Raw genomic sequence first — 12,961 nt, 5'->3', positions numbered from 1 at the left:
TAAATAAAATATAAAATAAAATATAAAATAAATAATATAAAATAAAATAAAATACATAATGAAACAACTAAAAAAAAAAAAAAAGAATTAATAATTAAAAAATTAAAAATATTAATAATATGTATATTTTATATATATTATTTTAAGATTGCATATTCATAATTGTTACAAATAAAATCATATATATATATATATATATTACGATAAATAAAATATGTAATTAGGAACTACAAAAAATTATATAAAATAAAAAAATAAATAATAAATACATACATATATATATATATATTTATATATATTAAATGAAATATATTTATTTTCCTCCATGTTTAAAACTCCAATTAAATATTTGAGGAAAAAATGTTTCATGTAACAAAAACGCATAACGAATTTATAATTTACAGGTATAGTATATATGTTCATAAATGAACACATAATACAAACAAAACAAAAAATTAAATATAAAAATAAAAATAAATTGATAAAATTAAATAAAATATAAAAAGCACTTATAATAATATTTATATGCTCTATTATTTCCATAAATTATATTTTTACATGTGCATACACATTTATATATTCATAATTATTTTCTTCATACCCTAAATATAATTATATATATAATACATTACTTAGGTATATATTTATTTCATCTTATAATCCTTCATTTTTTAATATCCACATTTTGTTTTTCTTAAAAATATTACATCCTGTGTGCAATAACATAAGCCTAAAAATAAAAATATAAAAATAATATGACCATATATATATATATATATATATATATACAACTAGCTATTTTTTTTTATTTTTTATTTTTATATTTTTTTTTTTTTTTTTTTTTTTTTTTTTTTCCTGACTTGGTCATGCGGTTCAATCTTCATTGTCCTGGATGGGCAGGATAAAACGAACAACTTTTTGGAGTTATTGGACAAGGATGAAATGTCAATATATCTTAATATTCCAATACATAAGGATAGTTTATTATGTAAAAAGTATGAAAAGCATTTATAGAAGCTTTTTTTATAAAAATAGGAAGGGATAGGAACTAAACTAACATATCCTGTACTAAGATTTAAATTTTTATGAAATTTTTGTGCATTTTTTGAATATTCATTTATATCAATACCTATTAAAGAATAAATAACTGAATATTCGATTGCATATTTACTAATTGGTAATGAAAAGGAAACTAAATTATGTAACATTTCATGAACAAAAATATTTGCTGATACTAATTCAAAGGTATATATATATTCACCACAATTTTCCCATATTTTATTCATTTTCTCATTATCGTTATAATTTTCGTATGATAAATTTATACTTCCATCAATATATTCAAGACTTTCTGAATTTTTAATTAAACAAATTATGTATGGGTTTTTATTGATATTAAATATGTTATTAACATTTAGTGATCTTTTCTTTAACTTATTAATCTTTTTTTTTTTCTTTTCTTTTTTCTGTTTTAACAATAAACTTTCTCCTTCATTGTCATCATCATGATTATTATTATCATCATTTTTATCATCATTTTCATCATCATCATTAGAAGAAGAAGAAGACGATGAATCCTCATCTGAAGAATCGTCATCTGATGAATAATTATCATCAAGAGAATCATAACTCGAATCTGACATTTTAACCTTAATCATTTCATTTATATTTGGACTGTTATTAATATGGTCGTTTAAAAATATTTCTTCATTTATAGTTAAGTCCATATGTTCCTTTGAAAACGTCTTCCTTAACAAATTAAAGTAATTTTCTTTATTTTTAGATATATAATTAAATAATTGATTTACAATATTTTTAATAATTATTACTTCATTATCTATTCTATATGCATCTTTATCAATAAATAAACTATGGTTTGAATTTAATATAATAATTCTCTTTGCATAAAAAACACCAGCTTGTATTAAATTATAGCTATTTAAAGGGGAACCTCTTATGAATACCACATTATCTGAATAATTAAAAAGATCATTTTCGTAATTAAATTTTGGGACATGTAATGATAAAATGATAATATTATATTTTATATCATCATTTAACTTTTTCATTTTTTTTCTTTTCCTTTTTTCCTTTCTTATGATATTATTACTATATATATTATTATTATTATTGTATGGGTCAATGTTATTATTATTTTTATTCATATAAGATGAATTATATACATTTCTCTTCAAATATTTAAAAAACATGTGGATATTATCTGGCCACCCACATACTAGTAATAATGGCTTATCCTTATCAACAAATGCATCTTTATATGCTGATATGTAATTCTCCAGTTCGCATATACCCAACACTAGATTATAATAAATATTTTTTTTCTTTTTTGATACACTTTCTATTCGTAAATTATCAGAATCACTACTATCATCAACCTGATGTGATGTACTATCATCATTTATATTTTTGTAGTCCATAATTTTATTTTTTTCTTCATAATTTTCACTTTTCTTTTTATTGTATATATTCCTCATACTATTCTTTCGAAGCTTAATGGAAGGATCTGATGGATGTAAAGAATCATCATGACTTGTCAAAACAATTTTAACTTCATCCCCATTTATCTGAGTTTCTTTTATTTGTGTGTTTGCAACAAAATGATTATGATCACTACTATAATGGTCATCAGAATGAATCCAATTTTTTGAAAAAGTAGATTTATATTTTTCCTCAATTAATCTTTTATTATATTCATAAACCTTTTTTGATATATTATTTATAGAAGATAATTTTATTAAACTATCTAAACTAGTTGTTAATATAATACCAGAAAATGCAGACGTATAAAAATATTTATTTTCTTCTCCTATAATATAATTAACTGGATTTAAAAATATTTCTTTATTTATTGTTATGATACCAATAAGAAAAGCACTATATTTCTGATATAAATATTCAGAAGCTGTTTGAAAAAGAAAACCTCTCATACACTCAGGAAATTGAAATCTATATATATTATATTTTAATCCTTCTAAATAATAATACATATTTAAGTTAACCTTTTCTAACATGTAATAATAATTCTTATAACTAAGGTTATGTAAATTTGTATCATCATTTGGATCTAAAGAATTTAAAAAAAAGAGATCATTTTTTTCTATATGTTCATTAATATTGTTCTCATTAATACTATCCTTTCTATGTGAATTCATATCTTTGTTTAAACATTCATTGATAAGTTGGTTAGATCTTTCATTCGTTCGTTGGAGTATCTGTTTGTTTATCTCTTCATTTATATCTTTGTTCATGCCCTCCTTAAGCATGACCTGTTTTTTTTTCTTTGAATCCATTTGGAAAGATCGCTTCCCTTCAATTTGTGTATCCATATTATCATTCCTATTGTTACCTCTCGTTTTTGTAGTATTACTATTATTTTTGTCGTCATAACTTATCTGTTGATTAAGAACTTGAATTTTCTGTTCTTTTTTGAAAAACAAACTAATTTTGCTTAAAATGTTTTGTTTGCCTTTATTTTGTTGTGACGTACGTTTAATTTTAAAATTGCTGCTACTTAACCTTTGTCTGTTTTTTCTTCTCAACATTCCATTATACATTAACAACTTCAAATCAATTATATATTTTTTTAAACTTTTGACGGCTTTGGGTTTATAGAAAAAGTTGATAATAAGAAAGAACAAGCCTTTACAATTAACACTTTTAGCTAGTAGTGCATATTTTAATTCTTCAATACTTATATAATTATATACATTCATTGATTTGATTAATTCTTCATATGTATTATTAGATAATTGTAATGTGATAGGTATTAAAGAATTACAAATATTATAAGTGCCTATAAATCTTAATAGACATTGTTGATCATCTTTTTCTTTGATAGAAAATGAATTATTGATATTAATATTCATTTCAAGATTTAGCATATTATTTTTATTAATTTCATTTTTATATTCTGAGAATAGTTCATCATATTTCCAATATTTTGATTTGTCTTTATTATGTTTATTTATAATATTATTATGTAAGATATCTTGTGAGTTAATTCTTTGATTTTGATGATCATGATTATTAAAATTAATATTATTACTAGCTAAAAAGATTTGTTGATACAATAAAGTATATTTTTCAGAATCTACATTATTAAGAATATATAGAGCTCTAGCATTAATGACAGCATCATAAATAATACTAGGACAAATAAAACATTCATTACCTCCACTAATACAAATTTTAATATTGGTATTTTTAACAATACTACCATATACATATCTATATATAACAACAGGTAATGGTGTAAATAAAAAAATAGATTCAACAGAATTAGGAAAGCTATTATTTATACCTTTACATATATATAATAATTGAGTAGGACTTACGGGTCCTAATATTAAAATATAATCATCATCTTGTTTTGGTATAATACCCATAACAGTTTTAGGACTAAACATGGCTTCTTTTAATCTTTTAAATTGAGCTGCAACAAAACTAATACATGTAATAATAATAAACATTGTTAGAAATTTCCCAGCTTTTGTTACAGGTGTATAATCACCATATCCTACAGTAGACATAGTAATAACACCAAAATATACAAAATCTAATGGTTTTATAAAATCTCTTTCTATATCTGGTGCTTCTAATATATACATTATACCAGAGAATGTAAATAATATAGCTAAAGCTAATATTATTATTCCTATAATTATTATTTTTACATCATTCAACCAAAAAAAACATGAACTGATGGTACTCTCTGCTCTTACTAATCGTAAAAAACGTAATGGACCTAATATTAAAAACCAATAATTATGATTAATATTATCCTGTACAAAGAAATTCATAATTAATGATGATACTGGTGTTGTTATAAAATCTATTAATGAAAAAAAAGAAAAAATATATTTTAATTTATTATTAGAAAAATATAAACCAAAAAAATAATCAAAAACACCACACCATTGAAATGTACATTCTATATATCCATAAAATGAAGGCACATTTTTCATATTCCATTCTGTTATCTCAAAATTCTTAGGTTTCCTTTCCATATAACTTGCTGCCCATATCCATACAATACACCATAAAACTATTCTTATTAATATAGCAACTATCCATATTGGCTCATAAGATAAATAATGAACAAATCGATGTTTTGTATATATATAAAAACCACGAATAAATAAATATATATTATTCGAACATTTTGATGATTTCATATTATAATTTATAAAGAAATAATATAAATTCTTTATTTTATTCAAACATTTTAATTTTATAAAACATCTTTTTTGTTTTTTTTGTTTTTTTTTTATTTTATTATTTTTATTATTTTTTAATTTTTTTACACCAAAAAATGATATTCTCTTCTTTTCATCACATATACTATTTTTATCCTTTTTTCTATATTTTCTCTTTTCTTTATGAAATAATATTGCATTACTCATACTATAACGATTCTCTTTTATTATTATATTCTCATTCGAATAAATATTATCTCCAACAACTATATCATCGTCTTCATCCATATTCTTACCTTTCTTATCCAAATTATTACTATTATTAATATATATCGTTTTAAACATATTCTTATTAGAATCATCACTAGATGAAGAATATTCAGAACTACCAGATATTATCCCATCTGTTTGAGATTTTAAAATCTCTTTAAAAAAATCATCTTTATATGATGAAGCAAATGTTAAGGGCACATATTTATTATATATTGATGTTTTCCTTTTCTGTAATTTATTTTTTTCTCTTAAAAATTTACTTGATCCATGTCCTAAAAATATCTTTATATTATCTAAACTAGCAGAATCTTTCATTATCAAATCATCATCTTTATTCATATTAATATTGAAACTAAGAGATCTAGTCAATTTAAAATTTGGTCGATTACTTTTTCTCATTGTCTTTTTCATCCACATATTACAATCATCTATATAAATACTTTCTCTTTTAAAACTATTTCCTTCAGTATCATTTCTTGGAAATACTACTATGCGTTTATCTTTTCCTTTCTTTTTCTTTTTTTTTTTTATTCTTCTCTCATCTTCTTCACTATGGCTCTTTAATGTATCACTATAATTGTTATTATCACTATAAATGTTATTATCACTATAATTGTTATTATTATTATATTTATTATTATCATTATTATCATTATATTTATTATTATTATTATTATTATTATTATTATTATCATTCGTATTCTTGTCAGCCTCTCCATTCTTATATCCTATCCAATTAAAACTGAGCAATCCTTTCCTTTTTCTTTTACTTTTACCTTTCATAGTCTTACTATTTACAAATTCATTGTCATTTCTTGATTTATATGAAGAAAGAAATCTTCTGAAACTACTTCGTTTTCCTCCTCTATCAGAACTCAGAAAAGAATATGTATGTTTCCTTTTTCTTTTTCCATTTTTTTCGTCATCAGAACTATTAAACGATTCCTTTTCCTCATTAAATGAGTTGTTATCATAATAAAGAGGTCTATATTGATGTGAATATTTATTAATATTACGAGCTCTCATAAATGTATTCTTTAATTTACGATAAAAAAAAGGAAATTGTAATAAAATATATGATATTAGCATACTACCCAATTCTAATATTAAGATATATAATATTATTACTGGCCCATAATTTATTGATATATCTATAGATGCATACAGAATTAATATGACAATAAATAAACATAAAAATGATGTAAATATATTATAAATATAATGTTGTATTCGAAATAATCGAATTTTATTCTCATTCCTTTTCTTCTTTTTTGTTTTTGGTTTTATGTTACCACTAAACCTTTTATCATAAACAACATCTATAGGTTCTCTCCCAACATTATCATTATTCATTTTGTATAAAAGGAAAACATAAATAAATAAATAAATAAATAAATAAATAAATATAAAAATTTTTTTTTTTTTTTTTTTTTTTCACACTTATAATAATAATAATAATTATTATTATTATTATTATTATATTTGTTCCTTTAATCTCTTATTTCGATATCAATATAAAATATATAATATAGATAACTTTATATGTATTTTTTAAAATATTACAATATATATATATATATAAATATATTTTTTTTTATTTTTATGTTAATATCCTTGGATGAATTATTTATGGATACCACTATGAATGATTCCATAAAATCTTGTACATATAATTAGATTACATATTTACAAAAATAGAAAAGTTCATCTTTTTATATCACACATATATTACAATATAACAACATATATATTATTCATATATATATATATATATAAATTTTTTTTTTATTTTATTTTTTTTTTTTCACATCCTATATATTTCTTATTATCCATATTATGGTCACTTTCTCGGCTTTCTTACTTACAACCCTAATTTTTTTTTATGAAACATTAAAATAAGTCGCACATTGATATTTATTATATTCATAAAAAAAAAATATATGTACATATATATATATATATATATATATATATATATTTATTTAAAAAACGGTTTAATTTTTTTTCTTTTTTATTTTTAATAATAATATCTCAATATCTTTAAAACATGAAACAAATAACAAAAGTAAACTTGTCATAAAAAAGAAGGGAAAAAAAAAAAATATAATAAAACATATTACATCAATATAAATAAATAAAAATATATATATATATATATATATATATATTTTAATTAACATATATCCATATAATATGCATATTTCCATAATATTTTATATTTAAAAATTAAACAAATCATATATAATACAAAAAAATGGAAATGAATGAATGAAAGAAATATGTACACCATTAAATTAATAAAAAAAAAAAAATTTATAACAAAAAAGAAAGAAAAAAAATAAAAAAAAAGAAAAAAAAAGAAATTGTATTCATCTTATTATAATATATATCATACTGTATTTTTGTACTTATATATATATATATTATATATTATATTTTTTTATTTAACCCAACATATAAGCAAAAAAAAATATACAACTTTAATAATAACAAGGAGCTATAATGTACATTTTTTTGATATCACTTAATAATATTTTCATAATAAAGTAAAATATAAAAATAATTCAAACGTCATACTATATATATATATAATATATATAATATAATTCTTATTTTTTTTATTATTTTATAAAAATAAAATTAAAACAAATGATAAATATATTTTATTAGTTTTTTTTTTGTTTTTTTTTCTTTTTTTTTTTTTTTATTGTTACGGCTCAAAATATTATATCCATATAGAAATATATTGTAAAATAAATAATAAATAATAAATAAGCATACCTCAGTACGCATATAAATATCATATGATATATATATAAAAAAAAAAAAAAAAAACATAACATATAATTGTACTTATATATATATATATTATATATATATATATTTATTTATTTATATTTATATACACCTACATAGTTTTATCTTTAAAATATATTATTTACACTTTTATGAAAAAAACATTTATAAAGTTTTTAATTTACTATAAATGTTTTATTTTTTTAATATAATTATTAAGGAAAAATAAGAAACATGTAAAAAAATATATAATCTGTTTATATAATTTATAACATTTATTTTAAACATATATATTATTATGCTTTTCAATAAAATGAGAAAAGGATTGTGTTATATATAAAATTTTTACTTTATAGAAAATATATAACAAAAAAAAAAAAAAAATACATATATATATAATTATATAAATGTTACTCATTCATTATTTTGCTCTCTATATATGTATTATTTACTTATATGACTTAAAAATGTTATTTATAAGGAAATAAATAATATAAAAAACATATATATATATATATATATATATATATATATATATACATATTTTTTATATTTATACTTTTAAAAATATTTCCTTTTTTTTATGCATACCCATTCGTGTGTGTGATGCACATTTGCATGACTTATTAAAAATTAAGGCATTATTACTTTTAAAGATTTTTTTTTTTTTCTTATTTTTTTTGTTAAAAAATATGAGAAGAAATTTACTCAAGTTTACTTCTATCAACTGTAAGAGGAATGATTGTGTTTCTCTTTCGAGCAATTTTTTTTTTATAAAAAATAGGTCATATAAATATATAACTGTAAGAGGCAAAATAGGTACAAATGTAATTAGCGACAAGGATAATTGTAATATATTGAATCGAGGGCAAGCAAATGTCCTACTGAGCAAGAAAAATATATGCACAGAAAATAAAATAAAACAAAATGATACAGAATTTTATATTAACGAAAAAGTAAAAGATAATATGCAGAATGATTTGGAAACGTCAAATAATTACAATGAAATGGATCAAAATGGAAATGGTAATAAGGATAATCAAATGGATAATATGATGGATAATCATACAGATAACCACATGCATGATAACACATCATATGATAACACATTATATGATAACACATCATATGATAACACATTATATGATAATGATTCATTTGATAGATACCAAAAAAAAAGAGATGAAATAGGAGAAAATGGTTTTGTTCAAAATAGAAGATATGAAAATTATGATAAACGTAAAAAATCAAAAACAAATTATTCATATGATAATGATTATAATCAGGATTCAAGAAATAAAAGAAACATGTCATATTCAGATAGATATGAAAATTTAGGAAGTCAATTAAAGGATATAGAATGGGATAATGTTAAATATAAAATTGAAAGGCAAAACCTATACAGCAACATAAACAACAATAATAAAGCTAATGATCAAAATAATGATAATTCAAATAATGAACAAACAAATCGTTTAAGTAAAGAAGATATACAAAATGAATTAAAGAAAAATAATATTTATATTAACAAGGATGGAATAATACATAATGTCATTAACAAATTCTCTGATGTATGTTTTCATGAATCTATATTAAATTATCTAAATAATAAATTTAATGAACCTACAGCTATTCAGAAAATCACATGGCCTATTGCTTTATCTGGAAAAGATCTTATAGGTGTAGCAGAAACTGGAAGTGGAAAAACTTTAGCTTTTGTTTTACCATGTTTTATGCATATACTAAAACATAAAGAAATTGTAAAAAATAATAATGAACAAATAAGTCAAACGAATAATTTACATCAAGAAGAGGAAGTGCAAATAAATAATCATCATTTTAATGAAGATAATGACAACAACGACAAAAATAATATTAATATTAATAGTAATAATAATAATAATAATAATATTAATAGTTATGATTATGATATGAATACCTCTGAACGTGTAAGCGATACCTATGGACTTATTTTATTACCTACCAGAGAATTGTGCTTACAAGTTCTAGATGAAATAAAAGCTTTTGAAAAAAACTTACCAATTAAAAGTGTTGCCGTTTATGGTGGAGTACCCAAATATTATCAAATAAATAATTTAAAAAAAGGGGCTGATATTATTGTTGCAACTCCTGGAAGACTTTTAGACTTTCTAGAAAATGGTATTATCAACCTTCTTAAATGTATTTATGTTGTTATCGATGAAGCTGATCGTTTACTTGATATGGGATTCGAAAAACAATTAAGAAAAATTATGACACAAGTTAATAAAAATAAACAATTGTTATTTTTAACAGCTACTTGGCCTGAACAAGTCAGGAAACTTGCATATGATTTCTGTTCATACGATCCAGTAAAAATTCAAATAGGAAAAAATGAATTGACAGCAAATAAAAATATTGAGCAAAATGTAATTATAAGTTCTTCTATTGATATGAAGAAAAAATTATTAGATTGGTTAAAAGAAAATTATGAAAATAATAAAATTCTAATATTTTGTGATACTAAAAGAAATTGTGATAATTTATGTAAAGAATTAAGATATCATCAATACAATGCTTTATCCATTCATGGTGATAAACAGCAAAGAGAAAGAGATCGAATTTTAAATAATTATAAAACAGATCGATGTAATATATTGGTAGCAACTGATGTAGCTTCAAGAGGATTAGATATTAAAAATATTTCAGTTGTCATTAATTATGATATACCTAATACAATAGAAGATTATATACATAGAATAGGAAGAACAGGAAGAGCTGGAAAAAAAGGAAAATCTATTTTGTTCTTTTCATATGATTATTATATACCACAAAAATTAAAGTTTGCAAAAGAATTAATTAAATTGTTAAATAAAACAAATCAAACGGTTCCAGCGCAATTAAGAGAAATAGCTTATTCGAGATAATGATACAAAATAAAATAATAACTTATATTTTTTTATTTACTCAATATATATATATATATATATATATATATGTCCTTTTATATTTTATTATTTATATGCATATTTTTATATTCATTTTGCAGTTAAAAGTATAATTAAACCTTATATTTACATATTTTAATGACTCATTTACCATATGCATTTTTATTTTTAATTACTTCCTCATTTTAATAAAAAAAAAAATTATAAATATGTATGTATATATATATATAATTATATTATATATACATATCCAAGTAGCACATATAAAAAATTTGTGTAACCCTTTACATTTTGAATTCATTTTTTTTTAATTCGCAATTATTTAAAAACAATTTTATTTTAATAATTTATAAACATCTTTTTAAAGTAAAACATATGCTTAATTTAATTTTTTTTTAATTAAATACAAGATATATGTATGTATATATATATATATATATATATATATATATATATATATATATATTATATATATAATATATTTTTTTTTTCCATGTCATGCCATCTGTGCATACAGTATTGTGCCTTATACAAAAATATATATATTTATATATAATGTGTATAATAAATCATATAAAATTGTCTTATTATAATAAAAAAATATATTTCAAAAAATATTTTTTTTTATAAAATTTTACACATTTAATTTTTTTTTTTTTTTTTTTTTTTTTTTTTTTTTTAAAACACATCATTCAATGTAATAATGAAAAATACACATACATTTCTTTGAATATTTTATTTTATTTTATATTTTTCTATTTATTACAAAAAAAGAAGAATACGATGGAACTTGAAGAACAACATTTAATTCGTGCACTCAAATATCTAACACAAACTAATAGTTGTGAATTATCACAAAAGGAATGTAAAATTATTTTTAATGAAATTCTTTCTCAAAATTTAAATGATGAAAACATACGAGATTTGATAATAAATATAAAATCAGGTATACAAGGAAATAAACAGAATTATGTGGAAAATTTCATTTTAAGTCCTTCCATGTTATATTTACTTATAAATAAACAATTAAAAAAGCATGACTTAGAAACAATCTTTAAGGATTTCTTTAACTGTATACAAAATAATAATGAAATAAATTCAGAAGATTTAAAAACGTTTTTAAATCTGTGTAATAAAAATATGTCACGTAATTCCTCAATAGATTTTAGTAAAATTAATTTAAATATGATCAAATTAAAAGAGCCCATGAATTATAATATTTTTATAAATATGATGGAACAATATCTAAAAAAAAAAGATGACAATAATTAAATTTTTTTTTATGTCAAAATTGAACAAATTTGTTGATATAAGAACACATTTAAAAAAAAAAAAAAAAAAAAAAAAATAGGTATATATAGCCATTTTGTTTATACTATTTCTTATTTTTTACATGAACAAGTCATCAATTTTTTTTCATTTTTTAATATTCACATGAACAGGTCATACATTTATTAATTAATATAAAAACATATTCTCCAAAATTTGAAAATAATTCGAAAAAAAAAAAAAAAAAAAACATTAGACAATATCTTTAAGATTACACCTTGTAGTTTTATTTATGATTTTTATTTTATTGATATTTAAATATGAAAGGAAATAAATAGTTTAAATATTATCTCATAATTATACAAATAAATAGGTAAGTACATAATATACCTAAAAAAAGGTTTTCTCATTGAATTATATATAAATGCTTGAATAACAATAAATATATTGGAGACACAGTTGTATTAAATTATAGGGTAT

At 20.1% G+C, this 12,961-nt stretch overlaps 3 protein-coding genes across 3 annotated transcripts; 2 read left to right on the top strand and 1 right to left on the bottom strand.

The window, feature by feature from the left end:
• Window positions 1–703: 703 nt before the first annotated feature.
• Window positions 704–6,842, bottom strand: PADL01_1227800 (potassium channel; the record flags this gene model as incomplete). The annotated part of the gene is made up of 2 exons (XM_028683241.1): window positions 704–730; window positions 861–6,842. 2 exons carry the CDS (start codon window positions 6,840–6,842, stop codon window positions 704–706), a joined length of 6,009 nt encoding a protein of 2,002 aa, XP_028539438.1.
• Window positions 6,843–8,977: 2,135 nt separating this feature from the next.
• PADL01_1227700 (DNA helicase 60) lies at window positions 8,978–11,191 on the top strand (the record flags this gene model as incomplete). The annotated part of the gene is made up of 1 exon (XM_028683240.1): window positions 8,978–11,191. The coding sequence occupies one exon, from the start codon at window positions 8,978–8,980 to the stop codon at window positions 11,189–11,191; it is 2,214 nt and encodes a 737-aa protein (XP_028539437.1).
• An 804-nt stretch (window positions 11,192–11,995) lies between these two features.
• Window positions 11,996–12,484, top strand: PADL01_1227600 (conserved Plasmodium protein, unknown function; the record flags this gene model as incomplete). Its single annotated transcript, XM_028683239.1, has 1 exon — window positions 11,996–12,484. One exon carries the CDS (start codon window positions 11,996–11,998, stop codon window positions 12,482–12,484), a length of 489 nt encoding a protein of 162 aa, XP_028539436.1.
• Window positions 12,485–12,961: the final 477 nt, after the last annotated feature.

Source organism: Plasmodium sp. gorilla clade G2 (assembly GCF_900097015.1).
Source record: "Plasmodium sp. gorilla clade G2 genome assembly, chromosome: 12".
Taxonomy (NCBI): domain Eukaryota; phylum Apicomplexa; class Aconoidasida; order Haemosporida; family Plasmodiidae; genus Plasmodium; species Plasmodium adleri (nom. inval.).
The sequence above is the reverse complement of the archived record's forward strand: the minus strand, read 5'-3'. Positions and strand labels throughout refer to the sequence as shown.